Here is a 25,042-nt window from a genome sequence, read left to right as displayed (position 1 = left end):
CGAATTACCAACACCTAGATGTTGTACACACTTGTACTTATAGCATGATGCAATGTACATGGCTAACAAGCCAAGTCTACAAGGCTAACAAGCCAAGTCTACAAGGCTAACAAGCCAAATGAACACATATCCATGAGTGACTAATAAGCCAAATAAATATATGTACATCTATGTTGGTATATATTTATAGTATTGATATGAGTATTCATAATCTAATCCTTCATATTATCGTGTATATAGTTTTCATCCTATAGACATGTGTATATGCTATTGGGGCGAATTACTTAAATGCCCTATTGCTTGTCGAAAAAGAAGTCGGAGCGGGTGTGAGCGTGTGACACATGAGCTAGCAGCTCCGCGCGTGAAATAGCCGTTTGTATCATATGCAATTGCAAGATATTCTGTGCCCACCAAAGTCCGAAGTTGTATGAAGATCCAACTTAAAATATCTCTTCTTTTTTAGATTCCTCTTTTTACTTATAAAGACTGACGGAATAACCCCCTTCTCTCACTTCTCCTTTAATTGTCTTTGCTTTCTAGTTCTGCAATGAATTGTCTTCAAAATTTCCCCAGGTAATTACTCTCAACTTTAAGTTAGTGTTTTTACTGGTCTTTTTGGTTTTATTTTTGCTGGGTTCGTAATTGTATTGATTTTGTTTGTTGGGTGTTAATTAATAATCAGGTTTAACGCATTGCCATTTGAGTTCTTCAAATCCCATGAAACTAAATGTTCAAGCTTTGTTCATATGTTGGTATATTTCCTCTTTCACTAGAAATGTATTGTATTATAATATTCTTGATTTCCCCCTAAATTTTCTAGATGCTATTGGATAATTTAATGGTACAACATACTTGTTTTTGTTTGATCATTTGGGTTCTGGGTGGGTAATGCAGCCTGTGATGAAGGCTAGTGATCTGGATTTTCACCGAAATGTGGTTATAAAGGTTAGTATTGACCACTAGTTAAAATATTCAAAGCTCAATTTTGGATGTCTATTGGTTTTAATTAATCGATTCTTGAGTTCGTCATTTGTTTAAGTTGTTAATACTGGCATATTAGTCTAGTCGATGTTGAGCTTTTGTGCTACAAGAGATGGGAGGAATGTCAGCATTTAGCTTGTTGGGTGGTGATCCACGTGGTTTGGATTTATCAATGGAGTCTAGGTTGTGCTTTCGTGAACTGTGGTGTTTGTTTTACGGACCTAATTGGCTTTAGGAAGACACATCAATGATGCTTGTGCTGGTTGAATGGCTTTCTTTACGCATCTATGCTAGTTTATGCTTACAATTTTATGGTAGATACGAAAATGGGTTATTCAGCTTGGTGTTTTCAAGAAGAGGGAGGAGAGTTGGACCACTTACGAGCTATTGAAACCCAGAAGAAGCATATGTTATGGCCCTGGTTCAGTAGCTATTGAACTAGGTTTATTTAGGTGACCCAGATGAGCAATTTGTTAGGCTGATATCTGTATTATGCCCCTGCAGGTCCAAATTGAAAGTTACTTAATTTAATTCCACTGATAAAACTTTCGACTCCACTTGTCTTCCCATCTTCCCTCACGAAATTGAATTTTCTTGATGTGTGTGAAAAGTAATTAGTGGACATTCAATTTTGGGATGGAGCACCTCATTTTGCATTTTCACCTATGGCATGACTTGCATCTATACTTCAGGGCTCAGGCTGTATTTTGGTAATTGCAGTACATCCCATAATTTATATTTTTAAGAAAGTATTTTCAAATCGGTGCTCCTTGAGAGACTGTATAATAAGTAATTACATTAATGTTATCTGGCTTGAAAAGAGCTTTTTTTTGGTATTTGCCAAGTGAAGTTCATATATCGATAGCACAGACCATTCAGGTTGAACCTCTGACTATAGTTGGTGCCCAAAGTTAGGTAGTCACGTGTTTTGCATTCTTGGAGATACAAGTCCCCTGTCTTGACTGGCATTACCTATTCAGTGTGTTGGTTAAAAGTGATTTCTCGTGATTTTCTGTTAAAAATGAGAAGTGAAAAATTTCAGGGATGAGTGTTGAGTTTTTATCAGTGATACATATTTGAGCTTTAATATTTAGACGATAGTATTTTTTGCTACTGTACAGGCAGTTTCTGGCTCCCAATCCAGTAATGAGATCAGTAAAAGTGAAGAGGAGCAAATATCAGACGTATACAGTAATACCATGACAGAAGCAATGGGTGCTTGTAAGTTTGATCTTCCCTAGGCTCTAGTAATTAGTGATGATATGCTAATCCAATGTCTATGAATAGTTCAGTAGTTGCTTCTGTATCTTTTGTGTGACTTTAGTTGCTGTATTTGAAGGGCTTGCTCGAGATCCATATGCTTCCTTCTTTTTATCTATGTTATCAAACAAATAAAATAAACATAGGAGTCTTTCTCTTTCCCTGTCTGCGGCAATTGTTTAGTGTTGTCTGTCTTTTTTAACTCTTAAATCCACAGCTCTGACCTATAGGCATGAATTGGGGATGAACTATAATTTTATTCGCCCAGACTTGATAGTCGGTTCATGTCTACAGGTATATTTTCTTCTGCTTGTGCTTTTTTCTTGTTCCAGAAAATTTGGCTTCTTTAATTCTTTATCTCAAATGCAGACTCCTGCAGATGTTGACAAGCTTCGAAATATTGGAGTTAGAACTATTTTCTGTCTCCAGCAAGACCCTGATCTTCAGTATCCTTTATCTTTCTCTAATAGTCCTTTGATGGCTTAAACTTGTTAAACACAAGTAATAAAGTGAATCCTTGTGTTACCTGGTTATGTTCTTTGAGTTAGACGCTTTAAAATATGTCTTAACATATTCTAGATATTTTGGAGTTGATATCAATGCTATTCAGAAGTATGCAGAGAAATATATTGATATTGAACATATCCGTGCTGAAATTAGGTCATTGATTTATCCATTGTTATTTTCTGCTGGGTCTCTTGAGTCTTAGACATTAGAAAGCCATACTTATGGCTATATTACACAACTCTTCACTTTTTCCGTTCTTTATATGTTCCTGTGTTGGAGTTGATATCAATGCTATTCAGAAGTATGCAGAGACATATATTGATATTGAACATATCCGTGCTGAAATTAGGTCATTGATTTATCCATTGTTATTTTCTGCTGGGTCTCTTGAGTCTTAGACATTAGAAAGCCATACTTATGGCTATATCACACGACTCTTCATTTTTTCCGTTTTTCATATGTTCCTGTGTTGGATGCTTGAAACGCCAATTTTGTTTATATATGTGGATGGTTATCATCTTCAGCTTATATACAAGGTTTTGGGAAGATCGATGACCTTTTCTCTCTTGCAAGGATTAGGAAAGTAGTCTTCCTTCCGCTGTGAGTATTTGTGAACATGTGTACTAACAAACTAAGATAACCATCATTAGCAGCCCAACTAAGGATTTACCAGGTTACCATACATCTCCGTGAATTGCCTCAGTCACCTTAGCTACCTATGCTTTTTCTTCCTTTGCATGAAATTATTGACCTCTCCAGAACTCTTGCAGTCTTGCTCCTTTCCAACTCATTTAATATATATCAAGGTTTCTCTTTCTGCATGTAAGGTCAATGTGGTCAGATTATACCTACTATTATTCCAAATTTTAATCTCATTCTGTTCATTTCTTGGACAATATTTGGTTATAATGCGACGCACTTACAGTTGTTGGAGCTTTTAGCCAGCTTTTCTATATACACTTTGCGATGTTAGAGTCATGGACAAAACGCTATGTTGCTAAAGTAGTGCTTATGTTCTAGGCATCCAATTGTCATCGTGCATTTATTAGGGCCTATTATCCTGTTAGTGCTTTCACAATGTCTATTTTGTTGCTACAGTTGACGAAAGTGGGTAACCTTTTGCTGGTATTTTGATTAATGCTGCTTATTACAAAATTTGCTGATAGAAAAGTTTGTGTGGACTCTCTATAACAGTATTCGGCAACATAGCTTATGTAGGTCAGGTCCTAAGTATATCTATACGCATGGGATTAAAACTCCCCTGTTCCGTTACAGAGCGGCCGTTCTGTAACGGATTTTAGATTTGCCGTTCCGTGAAATCCCGCTCCATAGTCCGTTCCGTAACGCCAATTCGCCGCGTTAGAACGCTTTTATTCTCGTAACATCCGTTCTTTTTATGAATTGGCCAAAAATATTTTACAATTTAATTATATAGCTAATAAAACATGATATTATGATAGATTTGATTATATTATGTTGTAATAATACTTCATAAACTAAAACAAAGCAAATAAGGTTAGAACATATTAATGTGAATTTTTTAAAAAATTTACGCCGTGTCGAACGCGAAACGTTTTATTTCACCGTTACAACCCGTTCCCGCGACAACATGACCGTTCTGTAATGGAAATGCTCAAGGCTCTAGATTGAGCAGCAACAACAACTTTTAGTTTATTATGAGCCCAAACAATAGATTCAATTAATTCTTGCCAATAAGCACGCTCACTAAATAAAAACATCAAATTAAAAGCCCATACAAAATGAGTACCTAAGAAAAAGAGACCATATGTAGATAATGAAGAACCACAAGACTGAATTACCTGGGATAAGTGGGATCCATAACAAATCACGGAGCCACCAGTTAACTGTAATAGAACATTGCGCAAAGTTTCCTCCCCTGGTTTGTGCTACCACCCCTTGATCACTTATACTATCCGAAACATGTGACTGCATTTTCCAACTGAAATGAAATATTATTACCGAAATTGCATTGTACATCCATAATAACCCTACGAATACATCTGGAAATATATCTTGTAGATGCCACAAATCTATATATTTCTCATGTTCTAAACTCTCTATATTCTCTAAGTTTTCTATCTTCCCTTTCTTTCTTGACGTCCTTTTGAGTTTTCCCTTTTTCGTGTTCCCTTGTCTCCCTTTGTCCCTTCTAGATTTTCCATTGTCATTCAAATAGAAATAGCAGTTTAACTTAATTGTTAGCTTTTTCCAGTGCAGCTTGTGAAAATGGAACAAGTTTATGTTGGTAATTGATGTGAAGGGAGGGTAACCGGTTAACGTAAATTTGCTTTAGTTGTTAATTTTTTAGTGCTTATGTATTTATGTTTGAAACAAGTATACATTAGTACTTTAAATGAATGGTGATAACACGTTAATCGTAAGACCAGTGCCCTACCTTTTAAAGTTATTATATGTAACTACATTTTAAAAAGTATTGGCCTATTAGGTGTCATTCTAAATGCCTAAGTATCACATTTGTTAACTTCACAGCATGGAATAATTGATTCTAATAATACAACCTTTCACTGATTACTTTTTAATAAACTAATCTTTCAATTATTCGTGAATAATGTAGCCTTTATACTCTATTTACTTATAGTGAGTCAAAATGGTTTAAAATTGTCTTAAACATTAACTCTTTGCCATAGAAGTAGAGACATGGAGGCAAGGGAAGGGAAAAATCGACGAGCTGGGAAATGTGGCTTACCAAACAAACTGATTGTCTACACATCAAAGCCCATTAAAACCAAATACCCCAAAAAGTTGCATTGTTCAAGAATTATTGAAAGGTTGACTTATTCAAAATTAATTGGTGAAAAGTTGTACTATTAGAATCAATTATTCCTAAAATCTTTTGTCCACATGATTCTGGGTGGAATAGATATATTGTTGTCAAGTGTCATATCAGCTAAAGCTACTCATAACAATTTTGAGCTTTGCATTGCCAATATTAGCTCTATCAGGTCTAAAACCTAGCCCTAGGATGTTCCGCTCCTTTGTGTCTATCTTGCTCAATAGGATCATTATTGAACTTAAATCCAAGGATTTCAAATGCTTAGTTTTAATTCGGAATTTCAAATGAAATACAAGTTTCCGAAGACTACCTAAGGTGTAATTGTGCATCATATATATTAGTTGTGTGTTCTGTTCATCTTGATCTCCCTAGACAATCCAGCCAGCAAGTTATACTCTTGTAGGTGTTGATCTCTTGTTAGGGTTCTATATTTAAATAAGGCATTACTATTGCAATCTCATATGTTCTACCATAATGATTTTTCTTTTTGACGAATTTTGGACTAACAGTGAAATGCAACAGGGACTTTGATGCGTTTGATTTACGAACGAGGCTTCCAGCCGTCGTGAGCAAATTATATAAGGCAGTTAACCGAAATGCAGGCGTAGCCTACATTCATTGTACTGCTGGAATGGGGAGAGCTCCTGCTGTTGCTGTATGCTCTCTGAAACTTCTGCTCCTCCATGTCTACTTTTGTTCAGTACTTCTGTTTCTCTTCCAACCTCTTTTGTTCTCCGCCTAGAGTTACTGCTGGAAAATCTTGCTATATCTGAAGGTTGAAATGCTTATGATGATATCTTACCATCCCTCCATCCCAAAATAGTTTGAACATCTTATTTTTCCATCTATTGCAGAATAATTTGAACATTTCCTTTCTTGGAGGATCTAATTTGACCGTAAATGAGTCATCATGTTGTCAATTAAGGGTAAAATGGTGGCGGCTACTAACTTCTCTTAGTGTCAATTTTAGAGTCCTATGCTTATCAATTAAGGGTTCATCATGGTTGTAGATACATAACTTTGTCTCTTTCTTCGTCCCTGCGTGAATACCCGATGATGACTAATACCTCTGTCTAATTGGTCCAGATCGAAGAAAGAATAAAGAACGCACCTAGAATTGATTTTCCATTCCATATTATAGTCCATTTTCGAAAATGTGTTAAAAACCCATATTTTTTTAGCCTTCAAAAATTCTGATTCTAAAATATTTTCAATCAAATTATATTTAAAATCATCAATATCTCGTAATTTAGATAAAATGTGTTTCAGAGATAGCCAAAATCTTTCCAAATTGATTAAATTTCAGCAAAATTGTGTCTTGTAATGACTTGGATTATTTTCTTATAAAAAGGGTTGGATTACATTGATCGGGAGAGGGGGGGGGGGGGATACACTATGGCAAGTTCACAAAAATACAACATTTAATCCTTTAATTTCTTCTAAAACCTTCATAAAACCAATAGGCCTGCAGACTGCAGCACAACACAATACCAATACCACACTTTGCAACTTAATTAAACAAAGCAACTCAGTTATCGCACAAGATTTCGCAACCAAAAAAATAATCATAACCTATAGCTACAAATCTTTTTGGGAAGCATTTAAAAAAACAGCAAAGCACTTTGCAAATTACAAACTAAGTCATATTGTACGAAACCAGTAGCCATCCTTTAAAAAAAAAAATCAAAGACTACTCTTCAATAGAACCTGATTAAAAGAAAATTTCAAGGATCTCGAATATTTGATCTAAGATCCGTTCAGAAATAAAGCCCAGGCGAAAGCTCTAAATTCTAAGGGTACCTTTTATTTTATTTTATTACTACTGTGTTGTTTCTTACGATGTAGATTTTAAACACACTCATGTCTAATGAACTGATATTAGGGGGAGGGTAATTTAGGTATTATCTTGATTAGTAGCTTGAAGAATAAGCTAGGTAGGTTATTCAGGGAAATACTCTATATATAGGGGTATAGAGAAAGGGAAAGATATGCTGAATTTTGATGAGTGTTTTTAGTGAACTTTTAAGAGTTCTTTTGGGAGAGAGCAAGCCTCTCTAAAGCTTGATTTTATCCTTCTATCATCAATTTCCCAAAAAATTATGAATCCAACTTTGATTTTACTTGTTAAATCTTGTCCTTAATCAATCCAAGTTATGCTAGTTCATAACATCGTGACTTGCATATGGTTTTGGATATCATGATTCCTTTTCTTTGCAAACATTTAATTTTTGTGTATGTCTTTATTATTTATAGTTATCTTCGATCGCATTGTTAACCACTTTTAGGTATTGCTAAATCAGACCTATAATGTCTTATCATTACTAACTTTAATAATTTGGACAACCTGCTAGTTTTCCAATTCCAATAAACTAATTGTGGAAGTGGTCACTAAAAATGATGTCTTTAACTAGTTTTAGTCCCAGGTTACTCCTTGGGTACTTACATTTTTCATTTATTAATATTTTACTCTAAATATAACTTGGTTTAGTGGTTAAGTTTAGTATATAAGATTGAAGTCGCGGGATCGAACCTTATCCAATGCATTTACTAATTTTTTTATTGTATGTAGATACATGGAGTAAAACATCGTAAAAGAGTTACACATGGCACCGTTCTTTGTTTAGGAACGCCTTTTAAAAACCGACTTAGCATTATCTTCTTCTTTTTAGGTTGCAGTTAATTAATTTGCGTGTTAATTTTTTTATTTGCAATTTAATATGTGATTAAATCTAGCAGAGACCAATTTTATGGGCAAATACAGTTCGTGACCTAATTTCTAACCTTACCCCCAAACCTAGAATTTCTTCTTGTGGTTTGTGAGTTTTCCATTAAAAAAAAAGTTGGCAACTCTTTTTCAAAAATTAAAATTGTAGGTGAAAATCTTAGATGCTCACAATGGTACTCAATATTTTGAGCTCACAATTATTCATTTACAAGAATATAAATAAAAGGTTTTTTATACAACAATACTGTTAGAATAATGTAATATTAATGTTGAATATTCCTTATTCTCTAAATAACTCAAGGATTCATAATCCTTGATTATCTCCTGTATATTTGGTAGGCTAGGATTAGTTTCCTATTTTGTACCCATTGTATATCTTGTACACTAAGTGTTATGAAATGATTAAGGAAAATCAATTCTTTCATGGTATCAGATTATTCCTAGGGGCGATTCTTCCTTCTCTCTCTCTTCCTCTCTTCCGCAGCGCTCGCCCACCATTATTTCCGGCCTCCTTCTCATCTCGGCCGTACTTTCTTCCTTCTCCTCATGGCTGAAAAATCATCTTTTCATCCTGCTCTTTGTGTTTCGAATATTTGAAACCATATCCTTGTCACCCTAGCCATGGAAAACGTCCAATATTCTACGTGGGCGGAGTTGTTCAAAATTCATGCTCGTTCTCACAAAGTGATCCACCATATTATTCCACCGCAAAAAAGGATGGAGTTGGTCCCATCGACGGATGATGAAAAAAGCAATGGTCCACTCTTGATGCTACAGTTCTTCAATGGATCTATGCAACTATTTCCGATGATCTCCTACATAAAATTATTGAGCCAGACTCAACGACTATAGAGGCTTAGAATCGTTTGAGCGATATTTTTCAAGACAACAAGAATTTTCGTGTTGTTAATCTTGAACAAGAATTCTCTAATACTCATATGGAGGATTTTCCAAATACTTCTGCATATTGCCAACATCTCAAGATACTAGCCGATCAACTAAAAAATGTAGGAGCGCTGGCATCTAATAACTTTATTGTTCTTCAAATGGTTTCCGGTCTCACGGATTCCTATAATCAAGTTGCCACTCTCATACGCCAAATTGATCTTCTTCTTCCTTTTTACCAAGTCCGTTGCATGCTTACCCTTGAGGAGGCGGGCCTCACCAAAAAGCACACTACCGGCGCTGCCATGGTGGTGCATGAATTTGACGAATCACCCCATGATTCTCCTCAACCTCGTCACAATTCACGAGGTGCGAAAAATCATCACAAAAACCGCCATAATGGAGGCAATAAAAATCGTGGCGGTGGTGGTGGAAGACAAGGGCGGTCGATATTCCAACGGGGGTGGTGGCAATTGTTGTGGTCGCGGCCAAGCCATAGGTGAACCGACAGCTAGGCAGGGCTGCACATTCCTCCAGCAGCGTGGCCCTCGTCTTTGGGACCCCCGAGCTATCCCACCCTCTCCTCCCTTGGGCCAGACTAGCCCACGCCTCCTCTTATGGCCCACCAGGTTGTTATGCCCAAACAACAGCGACAGCCGCACACCCAAGCTTACACCGCATCAACATGCTCGGTTTCCTCTTCTCCAAACCCAACCAACATCGAAGCTGCCATGTACACTCTTGGGCTCACTCCACTTTGCCCCAATTGGTATACAGACACGGGTGCCACTTCTCACATGACTTCGAATCCAGGTACTCTCTCGTCCTATGTTAATATGAGCAGATCTCGTGGTATAATTGTTAGTAAGGGTAGTTCTATTCCTATTCATGGTCATGGAGACACTCACTTACCTTCCCCCTTTCCTCCTTAAACCTCAAAAATGTTATTCATGCTCCCCAACTAATGAAAACTTAATTTTCAGTTCGCAAAATTTACAACCTATTACTTTGTGGAATGTGATCCTTTTGGGTTTTTTGTGAAGGATTTTCAAACGGGGAGGCGTCTTATGAGATGTGAGAGCTAGGAGATCTCTATCCTCTTTCTACCACCATCACTTCATCACCACCAGCTTGCTTTTGTCGCTTTAGCCTCCTCATTATGGCATGAGTGTTTGGGACATCCTGGAGATCCTGTCTAGATTCTCTTAGGATAAATATAATGATTGAATGTAATCAAACTCATAGCTCATATAATTGTCATTCATGTCCTCTTAGAAAACTTGCCATTTCTTGCTTCTAATTCATGCACATTTATGCCTTTGATATTATCCATGCTGATCTTTGGACTTCACTTGTTTTAGATACTATCTTGTTTTATTGGATGATTTTTCTAATTATGTGTAGAATTTTCCTATTGCTAAGAAATCTCAAGTGTATTCCAATTTTCTTTCTTTTCATTCCTTTATCCACACTCAATTTGAACGTACATAAAAAATCTCCAATGTGACAATAGGTGGGAATTTGATAATGCACCTTTGCGGGAATTTTGTAACAAATCCTTACTCTTCATCTCAAAATGGCAAAGTCGAATGGAAAATTCGAACCATTAACAACATTATTCGCACTCTTCTTACTTATGCTTCAATTCTCCCATCCTTTTGGCATCATGCACTTCAAATGGCTACCTACCTCCTCAACATTCTGATTTGGACATGGATGGCTTCCTTAAAACAAGTCCTAATTCTGTTAGGATTTGTTTGTTTTCCTAATTCTAGTAGGATTAGGACTCTTGAATCCTAATCCTAATAGGATTAGATATCCTAAATCTGTTAGAAGTCTTAAAGCTTTAGTTTGTTTGTAATTCTAGTTGAGTTAGAAATCCAAATCTTAGTTGGATTAGGATTCTAATTGGAGTAGAGTTATGATAGTAATAGGAGTCTAGTTAGTAGGCGCCAATTTGAGCTTAATCTACTTGGATTAGGAGTGTGTTAATTCTTTGTTAACTTGTTCTTAGTTTCCTAGCCTTAGTAGGACTAGGGTTGCTTTGTTTTGCTTTGTTTGCACGCCTATAAAAGGCCTTTGAATTCATTAATAAAATCAGAGTTGTTTTTTAGTTGAAATTATTCCTTGTGAATTATCGTTGTTTTTGCCGAGATAGCAAAATAACATCGTTGAAGTAGCCGAGATAGCTTTATTCTTCAAACCTAGCTCATTTTAACCGAGATAGTTGAATTGTTCATATCCTTTGTTACAAATTCCGTCCATAATAATACTATAAACAAGTCGAGTTTTATAAACATACAAATGATCGAGTCGAACCAAAGAAAATCCACATCACATTCTTCCAAACATGGGTTTAGCTTATCGTACTCCTCACAAAATTCTTTATTAACAGAATCCATCTTATTCTCATCTTCGGGTTTTTGGGTGTGTGTTATTCTTTATTTCCCTCCACTACCATACATAAGCTTCAAGCTCTATCTACTCCCCCTATCTACTCCCCGTGTCTTTTTAAGGTAACCTTCTAATCACCGTGGATATAAATGCTATGACTCGTCCTTCTAGAAAATTCTCATTTGCCGCCATGTTATTTTTGATGATTCTACATTTCCTTTCTCCACTATCCATACTCCTACACATGCTTATGGTTTTTTGGATGATGATATTCCTCCTGCCATCCTTTACACATTGGCCCAATACCACCCTCCTATTATCCCACCCCAAAAATCCCTTGGACCCGTTCCCTCATCTCTAGCCCTGCCATCGCAGTCCCGACTACCTCTCCTGCGCTGATCTAATACCAACACAGGCCTAGGCCATCCTCCCTTCACACGCCCAACGCTGGCCCGTTGTTGGTTTCCCCTCGTGCTAGCCATGCTAACCAGCCCACGCCTAACTCTCCTCCAGTACATGGCTACATGCTGGCAGCCCTCCCCTCCTGCCAGCCGTGCCAACCAGCCAAGCCCACCTACCATCCAGCCCAGCACTCTGGCAGCCCTCCTTTTCCCTTGTCCCTCACCCGCACCAGCCCACTTCCTCTCCTTACCTTATTTCATCTCCTCGGCTCACGTTGGCATTGATTTTGGTGAGAATTTCAGTGTCGTTTTCAAACCGACTACTATACGCACTGTTCTGAGCATGACTTTATCTAAATCTTGGCCTATTCACAAGCTTGATGTGAAGAATGCTTTCTTATGAGGATATCAAAGAAACTGTCTACAAGCATTAACCTCTTGGGTTTTGGGATCCTGCTCGCCCTACCCATGTTTGTCGCTTGAAGAAGTCTTTATATGGCCTAAAGCAGGCTTCCCGGGCCTGGTATATGCGGTTTGCATATTTTGTTTCCATTATTGAATTTACACATAGTAAATCTGATCAGTCACTGTTTATCTATCGGCATGGTTCTGATATAGCATATCTCTTATTATATGTTGATGACATCATTTTAACTGATTCATCTCATACATTGCGTACGTCTGTCATGGCTCGTCTTAGTTCGGAGTTTGCTATGAAAGACCTTGGGTCTTTAAGTTATTTTTTGGGTATTGCAGTGACTCGCCATGTAGGTGAATTGTTTCTGTCTCAATGTAAGTACGTTTTTGAGATTATTGAACGTGCTGATATGTCTTCTTGTAAACCGTCCCCTACTCCTGGCACTGTGGATACAAAGCCCAAAATAAGTGCTAATTCAGACACACCTTATGAGGATCCCTTTCACTATCGGAGTCTTGCAAGGGCTCTCCTTATTCTGTAAATAACTCAAGGATTCATAATTCTTGATTATCTCCTGTATATTTGGTAGGCTAGGATTGGTTTCCTACTTTGTAGAACTACCCTTTGTTATCTTGTACACTGACTGTTATGGAATGATTAAGGAAAATCAATTCTTTCAAGTACTTATCTGCATGAACCGCCATAACTAAGAAGTGGCAAAGTGTACTGCTGGTTTATCAGGACCATCAGTGCATGACAGCATTCAATTATTCCAGTAGTTGTATCTGGTATGTATCTTAAAATGTTGTCCCTAACTTTCTTCACTCTCTGTTACTTCCACAAGTTCACTCCTCTGAGCTTGTTCTTTTAACTTCTTTAAAAAAAAATAAAATCAATTATGTTAGCAAACTGGATTGTATCTGCCAGAGGATATCTGATATCTGTGTTGAACATTAGGTTAGTACGTACATCTTTGCATCTGTTTGTGTGTTTTTCCTCCTTTTTTGAAAACAAACTTTTGAGACTTAATTTTCAGGATAAAACGTGTCAAGAAATTTTCTTTGTATACAAATGGGATTTTTCTGGTATGGACTCATATGATGTTGCCTGAAGGTCAGAGGAACACGGCTTTAGAAGAATATATTTAGTTTACTCTGTAATTGATGGCTAAATAAAGAGCTTAGGTTTTTCAACGAAGCTAACCCCCTAGGCCCCTGCATTCTTTCTTCTAGGTGAAGGTGTGGTGGTAGGAAAGGTTGCCATTTTTGTGGTTTTTCTTTATTTCAATTTTGAATAGTTTGTTGTTTTTGCAACAAATATCCCGCTATTGTTTAATATACTAAAGCTATTTCTTTTATCATAAAAGCTTTAGGTCTAAAGCTATCAATTGCCAGTACCCCACATCACAAAATGGGGATTTGGCATCCCGGATACATTCTCTATGTAGGATCTCTCGCAGTGTCATATATCTATATATTTTTTCTTTCTTTTTTGCCTTCTTTCTTGTGGGTGACCCTCCGTGGGTAACTTTTTAGAAATTATTTTCCTTCATTTTTGTCAAATCTTTTTTCTCTCTAGTTTACTGGAATGACTCAAGTTAATGAGTGCGTGAGAGGGAGAGAGAGAGAGAAATGGATATATTTTGAACCCAAAATAGAGAGAGGGAGTGGAAGGATGGAAGGTGAATACAATGTGAGGGAAAAACTAAGACTCCAAACAGACAGTTAATTATTCGCAAAACAGTTAAACTATCCCTAAAAACATTCCCAAACCCAGATTGACATAGGGGTAGTCAAGGAATCCGAAGCCTCAAAAGTAAGCATGCTGTGCAATATACTAATACGTTTTGCAGACAGATCATAGTTTCTTATTGTTGTGTTAAGTTTGTACCTCACCTCAAAATCAGAGACGCATTTACTTGCTTATCACATCCTAATCTTAAGTTTGTGCTCCTTTCATGACTGAACTGGCTTCTGTTGAACTAATATTCTTATAATCTAAATCAATGATTGAATTGCAGCTGGCCTACATGTATTGGATCCAAGGATATAGGCTAAATGACGCCCACAGATTACTGCTGGTATGTGCATTCTGTCCAATTCTTTATATGTGCTGTATGGTTCTTTTTTCTATGCAATTGCTTGATTTTACACCCTGCATTCATGAAGGTGATACATGTTATTGTGCTTTAGATGTATAAAATTGCTAAAAGTATTCTATATTCTAGAAGCAAGCATTAATGGTAAACCATATAATTCCAATAGGATTAGAGTCCTACGTTTTGGATCAGAGGACCAAGCATCCTGTTAATCAAATCCTACACAAATACTTAAACAACACAATAATAACCCTATGAATTCTACACAAATACCTAAATGCTCAACAAAAGTTGGAATTTTGGAAATATATTCATCCGTTACTAGATGCTTAATATTATTAGGTAGTTCTGAGCAGTGATACAAGGAACGCGGGATGTAGCCGCTTTTTCCGATCTGGGTTGTTCGTTCCCGATCGCGGAGCAAACGCGACCCAGATCGCTCAGAGTCGTACATCAGATTGGTGATGACTGCGTTCCGATTCTTGAGGCCCACACCGACATAATTTCGTTGGTGTAAAGGTTGGCGATTGATCCTTCGGCCACTGTAGATAGAAGAGAGAAGTGAGAGAATATTGAACAAGAAGAGAGATATGTAAGATGAAGAGAGAGAACAGTACTGAAGTAGTTACTTTTTCTTTTAGAAAGATAATTATTTGAGTTGTGATATTGTAAGCAGCTACATCCTACAGCTGTATACAACTTTCTGTTTTCTTTATTAAAAAAAATGTAGTAGAGCTGTATAGTGTATACACCTCTAAGGATAGGAGTTAGCTCAAGTGGGTAGAGCGCTCCCCCTTGGCCCCTGAGGTTAGGGGTTCCATCCTTACCTCAAGAATTATGTTGGGGTATTTCCTTAGCATGCTATGCATGCCTTATTAGCCAATGTGTTGGTGTTTCCTACAGGCTAGTAGCCTTGTAGGGGTTAGTTCTTGGGCTGACTTAATTTCCTAATAAATAATAAAAAAAAATGTATACACCTCTTTTTCTCTCTTAAAATCTCATCCATCATAAATCAAAAGTCACCTGGACTTATTTTGTATTGAGGTTTTTCAAAATTTTAAACCTTTCTACTCTTTTTTTTTTTTTTTTGCGGTATATTCTATCTACTTATTAACACTTCTGTTCAACTAAATAATTTTAAATTTTTTGAATCAGATAAGAGGTTTTGAATAATACAGTATAAAAAGAAGGATACTTATTAAAACCTTATTAAAAAGAAGTGTACTTATTAAAAAAATAATACGGTATAAAAAGAAGGATACTTATCAAAAAGGACACTTAATGATTGTTTACCAATGTCCATTAAAACCTTTTATCTGATTTAAAATTTTAGAAGTATTTAGTTGAACATAAGTGTTAATAAGTAGATAGAATATACTGCCAAAAAAAAAAAAAAGAATAGAAAGAACTAAAAATTTGAATAACCTCAATACAAATAAGTCCACGTGACTTTTGATTTATGATGAATGATATTTTAAGAGAAAGAAAGGTGCATACACTATATAGCTCTACTACATTTTTTTAATAAAGAAAAAAGAAAGTTTACAATATCACAACTCAAATAATTATCTTTCTAAAAGAAAAGGTAACTACTTCAATACTTCTCTATTCTCTCTCTTCGTTTCCATATTCTCTCTCTTTGCTACTTCTCTCTTCTATTTACAATGGCCGGAAAAGTAGCCGGCGACCTTTACACCAACGAAATTCTATCGGCGATGGCCTCAAGAATCGGAACGCGGCCATCACCGTTCTGATGCGCGACTCTGAGCGATCTAGGTCGCGTTTGTTCCACGATCGGGAACGAACGACCCGGATCAGAGAAAGCGGCTACGTCCCGCGTTCCTTGTATCACTATGCAGCACTACTACATTATACAACTCTTTCTCTCTCCTGTTTGCTACATTTTTTCTGGGACCCACTTTAATTGTTTTCTCTCTAACTCTTTAGTGCATTTTTTAGGGTAACTAACAAACAGTAAATTTGGATTTTATTTTTCTTTTCCCGTTTTCACCCTATATATTGCGAAATTTAAATCAGGAAAGGTTGAAGAAATGATGACTAGGAAATATTAAATATGTAATTAAATATTGGTGCCCAACCATTTAAAAAATATAAAAAAGCCTAAAAAGTGTTTAATTTCATATTCATCCGCGACAACTGCATCACAGTCCGTTATTAGCGTATCCGTTTAGTTCCTCCGCAACCGAAATCGCATTTTCGAACTATGTGCCACGTGGCACTCTCTAAGAATCTAATTTAAATGATTTATTTTCAAGTAAAACCTTCAATTGAAAATATTGAAAATTTAATGTTGTACAAGGTATCGAACACGTGACCTTTGAAACGAAAAGTGAAAGTCTTAACCATTAATCCACTATAACACCATTGTTTAGTATTTCAAAATAAAATATCACAAGGTCTTATAATTAGATCTCATTAAAATATTTGCACAAGTAGTTAGATACCCAAGCTTTTTATGATAATAACAAAAGACTATTATAGACATTGTTATTTCACTAACAATACAAGAGAGGGGGGGTGAATTGTATTTGTAGAAATAAACTTAACTTTTTGCGGAATTATATAACATAAACAAAGAAACAAGTTAAAGGAACACAAAGAATTTTTACGAGGAAAAATTTCTTAGACCCAACAAGAAGAAACAACCTCGACCTCTAGGGATTTTAAACTCAACACTTTCACTAATTAGCCCAAACAACTTTATTACAACCTAATTCTACTCATGGACCACACCTTGAGTCCTAAACTCAAGTTCCTGAACAACTATTCCTTTAACTGATGTTCTCCTCAACTTCACTTTAAGTTTTTTCACTTTAACCCGCTTTACTCAAAGCTTCTCTCTTACAGAGCTTCACTCAAAGTTTCCTTATCCGAAAACCAAAATTACAATGATCAATAATAGCTTAGTGGAATAGAGTAAGAAGGTGAAGAACAAATGACTTTTATGAGAGAATGAAAGCATTGACACTTTACTTAGTTAAACTCACTAAATCACTTGGTCAGACACAAATTGGGACTTAATTAGACATTAGTATTTATAGCAGTGATTACTTAGAACGTGGGATAAATTATGTATTAGTGGTAAAAACATTTTCCCATGATCTCTGTTAAATGTAGGAGATGGAAATATTACTGCTTCCGTAATTTTAGCAACCACTTAAGCAGTAAATCAAAAACCTGATTTAATTTAAAAATATTTTAATTAGTAAAATCAAAATAAAATCCTTTTACCAAAATATTGTCTTTAAAAATAATTTCCTAAAAACCAAAAAGGATTTTCATTATCTTATAAAAATAAAATCTTTTCCTTAAAAAAATATTCCTTAAAATCAGATTTTTACTTAAAACAAAACGATTTCCTAGAATCTAGGCATTAATCACTCAAACGACATTATTAACCGTGCTTCATCCTATATCTAAGTTCCTTTTAATAATTAGTTCCTTTAACTTAATATGACAGTGCCAGTACATCTGCTCCTTACAAAGGAACATATGTTCATTCTCATTCTAATTTGTCGTAGTTACTTACCAATTCTTACTCGTTCCTTTACATTGGAACTGGAAACATAAAACCTTGCTTTAGTCTTCTTGTTCCAATGCTTCTCCAGTACCAATTCTTTGAGCATCTTTACTTAGTATTTAAAATCCAAACTTGATTTCTTCTTTGACTTAGTATTCTCTTTGCTCCTTCCATTGATACCTTGTAAAATCCATTCACATAACAACTTTTTAGTTCAATACTTAGTTTGTATCTTTGTTCCTTTATCATCATCAAAACTAGGGTTCAACAGACATAAACTCTTACTCCAATTCCTTGTAGAAAATATTAAGCTATTGCTTTCATCCCAAAATTTTAAGGGTTTATTTTTCACAAATCATGAAATTCAGTTACTTACCATGCCATTACGTCAATTTTTCCTCACTTGACAAAAAGTTATAAGAAGTAACAAGCCGTGGCATCGCTCGGTACACTTACGAGTTAAAATATGCAAAAAATGAAAAAAATGTGAGGGGCAGCACTATGAAGGCTTTGCCTGGGATTTGCTGGGGGGTCTCACTTTGGTCATCTAGAGGTTCAGGTTTGGAGACAGGAGAGGCACAAAATTGTGACAAGCTGCTTTTTTTCGCTATTACATGGCCACATGGGTACTTTTGTTGGAAAGGATCGATAACATTTTCAAAGACCTGGTGTCTTCTTTGCTCCCAATTTAGCTTCTCTTTGAGCTCATATTCGTGAGGCATTCTTTGGTGTGTCCCTTTGTAATGTCGTGCATAATTGTAGTTCTTTTTGATCAAGTATTCTGGTATCTAGTTATTGCACTTATTACTCCTTGTTTAATTAAAATTCTTCCCTAATTTGTCAATTAAGCTTAGAGATGGTAAACGGGTCATACGAGGTCATTACGGGTCTGGTCATAATCGGGACAATTTTGTGTTCGAGTTATGTTCGGGTACGGGTCAATCTCGGGTCCATTAAATTTCGGGTCACATCGGGTTGGGTAAGGTTTGGTCGGGTTAAATCGGGTTTTTAATCTAGCAAATAAATGAAACACATATAAGACTAATAAAATTAAGTGAAATGACTAATGGGGAAGTGGCTAAGTCATATATAGTATTTCATGACAATTTTTTCCTTATATTTGTTTAAAAAATAACTAATATGACAACTTTTCCGGTCGGGTCGGGTCGGGGTCGGGTCATCATTATCGGGTCAAATTCGGGTCGGGTCATTCGGGGTCGGGTTATATTCAGGTCTATTTACTTTCGGGTTGGGTTATTTCGGATTTCAGTTCCATTTCGGGTCATTATTTTCGGGTGAAAAACGGGTCTCGGGTCAGGTCAACGGGTACGGGTCTATTTTTCCGGCTATAATTAAGCTGCCAAGAGTGACATTCCGGCTTCTGTGCATGGATGCCCTGTTATTTTATGCCACACAAGATGGGTGATTTATTCTTTGGGTTGACTAAAAATATCTTTGTAGAGGAGCTAAATTCATTTCTTGTTGATGACCTTTACTTGCAGGGAAAACGTTCTTGCTTCCCGAAATTGGATGCTATCAAAAGTGCAACAGCTGACATTGTGAGTTTTTTTTTTTATTTGCAGACTTTATCATATCAGTTATTTCTCTATGTTGTTGTTTAGCCTATAATAGAGCTGGCATAATATTTTTTCCCTTTCAAAGTCCTCCAGGAATGCAGATACCCGTCACATTTCCTTTTATTTTCATATTGCCTTTCTCTCATATTTATGCTAAGTATAATCCTAACTAATTATATACATGACTGATGACCTAGAACCTTAATGTTCACTCGATTGTATTCCTGTAATGTTTTTCTTTTTGGGGTCCCCCTTTCGGGTACCCCATGGTAAGATGAATTTTCTATGGATTGCCCTCGCACAGGACACTCACCCAAAGGCCCAACAAGCCGAAACCCCCCCCCCCCCCAACCCAAAACAATATTGAAATTTTTCCTTACACCAAGATTTGAACCTTGGTCTCTCATGTGAGAGATAAGAAGCCATACCATTGGACCCAAGGGTCCTTGGTATTCCTGTAATGTTATATGTCGTCTGTATTTACTGTATATTGTCCGTATTTATACGATATTTTCTTTTTTTCTCCCTCCTTTACTTTTTCTTCCTCCATAATCACCACCCCTCATCCACTTTTGCCCCCACCACTACATTCCCCCACCCCACCCCTGCATCCCATGAAAATCCCAAGGTAGTCACACATAGATTGCAAAGAATTCATCTTAGCATTGTCTTCATTTTAGTTTTTAGAGGTGCTACCCTAGAATGCCAGTGACCTACTTTAGCGTCCAATATTACACCTCATCTAATTCTCAATCCAATATTTTTCTTTCTATGAAGATGTGAGAATGACTGGCTAAATTTTCAGAAGAGAGTTCTGGTCTTGGCTTCAATTTTGTTTTCCTCTGTCTTGCTGTCCATCTAAAGCTTACAGGTCTAAAGACGAAGCCAGTCACATTCAAATGGCACGACCAAAGTTGTACACTTGTTGAAATTGCTGGGCTTGATATTGGATGGGGCCAGGTAACGAACTAACAATATAAAAAGGTTGTAATCTGTTTTTTGGATGATATGTAGATTAGTTAAACTTTCTTCTGCCATATCTTATCCATTCTTGTGCAATGATTGTGGTTTGCCTCAGCAACTAGCTCAATCTTGTAAAATATTTTTCCATCTAACATATAGTTTTAAACTTAATATGAGTTCAAATATGCATTCATGGGTTGCGTTGCTCCTAGATAAATGTTACTGTCAAGCAAGTATTCTGATTTCTGACAAACATTATGCTGGCTAAGTGGCTTAGGAAGAGGTATTTGTAATTATTGCTTTTAGTCTCCTGAAGTAGATGTTTGAGGAGTTTATTTTATTTGTTGTTGTAGTAACTCGTTTTTTATGCGTCAAGTAGAATCCATAGATGAGAACATAAGACTCCCTGAAAACCTATTAGTATGTTATTAACTTCTTTTGTGGTGCCGGTGAAAAGCTAATAGAAAATCTCTCCTTGCATTGCCAGAAACATATTGAATCGCTGATGCTCATCTTCTATACTTTATCATGTATTTCTTTTTCCTATTTTTGGTGTCTTTATGCACAATCAAATACAATTGATCCTAACTCATAACAATTGGTATCAGATGATGGTTCAGCTTGGCTTTTTGCACTATTTCATAGACATCATCTGTGTTGCGCATAATGTTATAGCTTGTTTTCTCTCAAGCAGGAATTTTGGGATTTACACTTGACTACTGGAGGGGTAGATTTTTAGGTACAAGTGTTAGTACGATGTACCACATTGAAAGGTTAACATAAGAACATAAAGAGTATAACCTCTCCTCTTTCCAATTGCTTTTAAGATGAGCTATGTTCATGGGCTTTTCTCTCCTTTTTTTCAACACGCCTTGCTCTTGTGATTAGGCTTTGTTCTTATCACCTTAGTTGGAATAAGTTCAAATAAATACACTAAGGGATAACAAGTTGATTTTGATACTAAAAGTAAGTTCATATACATTTTAATAAGTTTCAGGTGAAAAAAGGAAACTTTATAGCTAGCTCATGAACCCATCTAGATTTAGTCTTAGGCAAGGGACTCGAACCCCCGGCTCCTTAGCCTTTACATCTGGGCGGTCTGTGGTTTGCTTGGCATGTGGTAAACTCTTTCCTGCGATTGCTTTTTTTTTTTTAAATTCTTAGAGTATTTATTCCTTATCTTGGATGCTAAACAAAACATTATCGACATGTTTTTTTTCAACCTCAGAAAATTCCACTGAAATTTGATGCCGAACAAAATGCATGGATTCTGCAACGAGAACTGCCGGTAAGTCATGTATTGTTATACAAAATGGAGGCTCCCTGCCTCCAGTGTTTTTAGAGCACCCAACTTTCCTTCATATCTTCATAGAGTTAGAAGTATTGTCCAGGTAGATATATATAAATTTAACATGAATGATTTGAATGTTTTAATTAGGATTATACAGTTCTAGACAAAGTTGTTCACAACCAAAAATATATTGAATGCTTGATCAATGGATAGGGTCTCTATCTCTCTGTCACGCTCACCATCTCCTTTAACAGGAAGGACGTTATGAATACAAGTACGTTGCCGATGGTGAATGGACTTGCAACAAGTATGAACTTATGACGGCTCCAAACAATGATGGTCATGTCAACAACTATGTTGAGGTGAGTCTCAAAACATCACGATTTTCTGAATCTTGCTGTACAGATGAGTTGGATGCGTCTTTATCTATTGAACTCCTACTATAATGTACTTCTTGATTCTTATAGAGAGGATACAGGTAAGAATATACGTTTTGATACTCGAAGCAAAGTACCACATACCTCAGTAATATGCATCACTGTGAACCGTTTTAAGACAATACCAGAAGGCATATATTTGCTGTGTGCATAATTCTTCTCTTGAACCTCAATTGTGTACATTTGAAATCAGTTTCCCTCGAACTACAATCTGCAGGTTATTGCTGATGATCCAAATAGTGAAAGTGCACAAATGAGGAAGAGGTTGACCGGTGATGTTCCCGATCTTACCACGAATGAAAGAATTAGAATACGACAATTTCTTGAAGAATTCTCGGATCATGAGTGATGCTGATTATTTCAGTTTGTCTTGTAAAAGATTGTGAAAAACATAAATAAAAGGACAATTAAACTTTTGGGCACCTCATGATTCAGCCATAGTTCATACGAGTCAATATCTATGTTAATTAATGAGTTGTTTTGTACCCTACTTACTCTAGATCACATGTATAGAACCTCTTCGATAACCAAAAAAGTATAATGTTTAGCCCATGCAATGTAGGTTGTATACGAGATTTGGTAATATTGCAAAAGTATTCTTTGGTTTCGGTTATAGTTTGTCGAGAAACTCATGGCAACCAACTCAAAAGAGACTTCAACACCCAAAAAAAACGTGGGGCTCACAACAAAAATCTATGCAGTGAACAAAAATCTGGGCTTGTGGTTTTATATCTCCTAAAGAAAACAGGAGAGTGACAGTGTACTGAAGTGAGAGAAATAATGTTTTTCGGGAAAACCTGAGAATGGGAGTATACTGAAGAGAAACAATCAAACATTATAAAGAAAGGAGAAGAATTTAGAGGAACTTTAGCTAGTAGAAGGAGTTTTAGTAGGAAACATTTGCACCATTATAGCACATCTCCCCAACATTATAGAAGAGAGAACTGAATTTAATGGAAAATTTCCTAGATTTGAATGGGTCATTTTCAGTTGATGAGAGCTCGAATAACGTATCCCTTTTTCAACAAAAATGAGATATGATTGTAATATTCCGAAATTTGAGGTAAGGAATTTGTGAAAGTTATGCAATATAGAAATATATGTTTGAATTAGTTTTAGGAATTTTCTTGAGCGAGTTGGTAAAATTTAGAAGAATTGAACTGTGATAATGATTGGATGATATTTGCAGGAATGTAGAAAATACAAAAGCTATGTCAATTTTTCTTGAGTTAATTGGTAAAATTTATAGCAGTTTTTTCACCATATACCACCGACAATGTTTTTTTTTGCACCATATACCCCAACAAATTTCAAAATTCATCATCCCCCAATTTTCAGAATATTCACAGAATGCCCTTAATGACTAACTATCGTTAACTCTATTAGTCATTAATTCCTAATTAATCCACTAAACCTTAATTAGTAAATTACCCTTATCCTCATCTTTCTTCTCCACCATTAACACCACCACCAAGCTTACTTTTACATACCTCCATCTAGAGGTGTCAATTCAGTTCAACAGTTTAGTTATGGTTATAACCAAACAGTTTAGTTCATATCAGTTCAGTTTGTACTAGTTAAAATAATTAGCAGTTCAGTTCAGTTAACAAACTTTTCACTTCAGTTTAATTTAGTTTTTTCCTTTCCATTTTTAGCTCAAGTCAATTGTAGTTTAAACCAGCTTTATCCAAACAGTTAAACCAACCAACAGTTGAATCCATGGCAGTTAAAATATGTTGCGGTTCTTTTTAGTTTTGTTTCAGTTCATTTCAGTTAGTGACAAAAATCACATAAGTTCAACAATAATCGCATCGGTTCGGGAAGAAGTCAATCACATTCTTGTATTTGTTCGGCAAATTTTGAACTTCATGTTGGGTTTTGGCCAAGTGTTTTTTCGGGTCTGGTTAAATATTAATGCAACAAAAAAGTGTAGGCGGCACTTCCGCAATTACCTCGAAAAAAATAGTTGTACTTCATAAAAACGTGTATGAAAATGACATCGGTAAATGTGTATTTTATTACCGATATATTCAATAATTTGGAATAAGACAAATTTATATATAAGTCGATATTCAAACTCTTAGTTGTATGCAAATCATATCATATTTGGTTAAAAAGGACGTCTAATATCAATATAAATTCTTATAAACTTCCCTGAAAGACGAGTTAGACATTTTCAAAAAGCTAATTATATTAATGTCTTACTCTTTATTAGTTCAATGGATTAATATAATTATATTAGTCATTAAGTTTTATGCATTTGAAAACTGAAAGCTTATAATCGGCGTAAAATAAGTTAATAGTGGATTAGCTCAAGGTATCTAGGTGAATCGATAAGTGAAATCAAGATAACAATACTCCATTTAAGTTAATCATTAACAAGTTATATTCAATTTGAAACTCATGTATCTTAGCCAAACTAAAAGAAATTGCAATTGATAATAGATTAGATTAATGTATCAATGTAAGACGGTAAAGTAATTGAAACTCAAAACGTTTACTTACATTGAAACATGTTGTTATTGGAATGAGTGTATCAATGTAAATCGATAAACTAATTCAAGATAATAACAGTACTCTACTTAAGTTAATCATCTTTAAGTTGAATTCATTTCGGAACCGAAAGCATCTAATTTAGTTGCAACAAATGTAGAATGATGTAACTCAGTAGATTGGTTAATGTTATTTCACTAGGAACACTCCAAGGGGGGGGGGGGGTGAATTGTATGTGTAGAAATAAACGTAACTT

The 25,042-nt window shown here is 35.8% G+C and overlaps 1 protein-coding gene across 4 annotated transcripts; it reads left to right on the top strand.

The window, feature by feature from the left end:
- Positions 1-403: 403 nt before the first annotated feature.
- LOC104882906 (phosphoglucan phosphatase DSP4, amyloplastic) lies at positions 404-22,906 on the top strand. Of its 4 annotated transcripts, XR_008967272.1 has the most exons (15): positions 404-573; positions 683-752; positions 895-945; positions 2,103-2,202; positions 2,459-2,535; positions 2,611-2,687; positions 2,821-2,901; positions 6,086-6,218; positions 14,407-14,466; positions 19,528-19,584; positions 20,467-20,562; positions 21,053-21,095; positions 21,563-21,685; positions 21,794-21,853; positions 22,111-22,143. XR_008967272.1 is itself a non-coding variant. In XM_010667322.4 (14 exons), exons 1-14 carry the CDS (start codon positions 548-550, stop codon positions 22,640-22,642), a joined length of 1,128 nt encoding a protein of 375 aa, XP_010665624.1. In that variant the 5' UTR covers positions 414-547; the 3' UTR covers positions 22,643-22,906. The 4 variants fall into 4 exon arrangements, 3 of the variants coding, with proteins under 3 accessions (XP_010665624.1, XP_048490859.1, XP_048490856.1); XM_010667322.4 differs by lacking the exons at positions 21,053-21,095; positions 21,563-21,685 and adding an exon at positions 22,511-22,906 and having other exon boundaries at positions 414-573; positions 22,111-22,218; XM_048634902.1 differs by lacking the exons at positions 20,467-20,562; positions 21,053-21,095; positions 21,563-21,685 and adding an exon at positions 22,511-22,906 and having other exon boundaries at positions 414-573; positions 22,111-22,218.
- The last annotated feature ends 2,136 nt before the right edge of the window (positions 22,907-25,042 follow it).

This window comes from Beta vulgaris, chromosome 8, assembly GCF_026745355.1.
Source record: "Beta vulgaris subsp. vulgaris cultivar EL10 chromosome 8, EL10.2, whole genome shotgun sequence".
Classification (NCBI taxonomy): domain Eukaryota; kingdom Viridiplantae; phylum Streptophyta; class Magnoliopsida; order Caryophyllales; family Amaranthaceae; genus Beta; species Beta vulgaris.
This window is presented reverse-complemented; position numbering and strand designations above follow the sequence as displayed.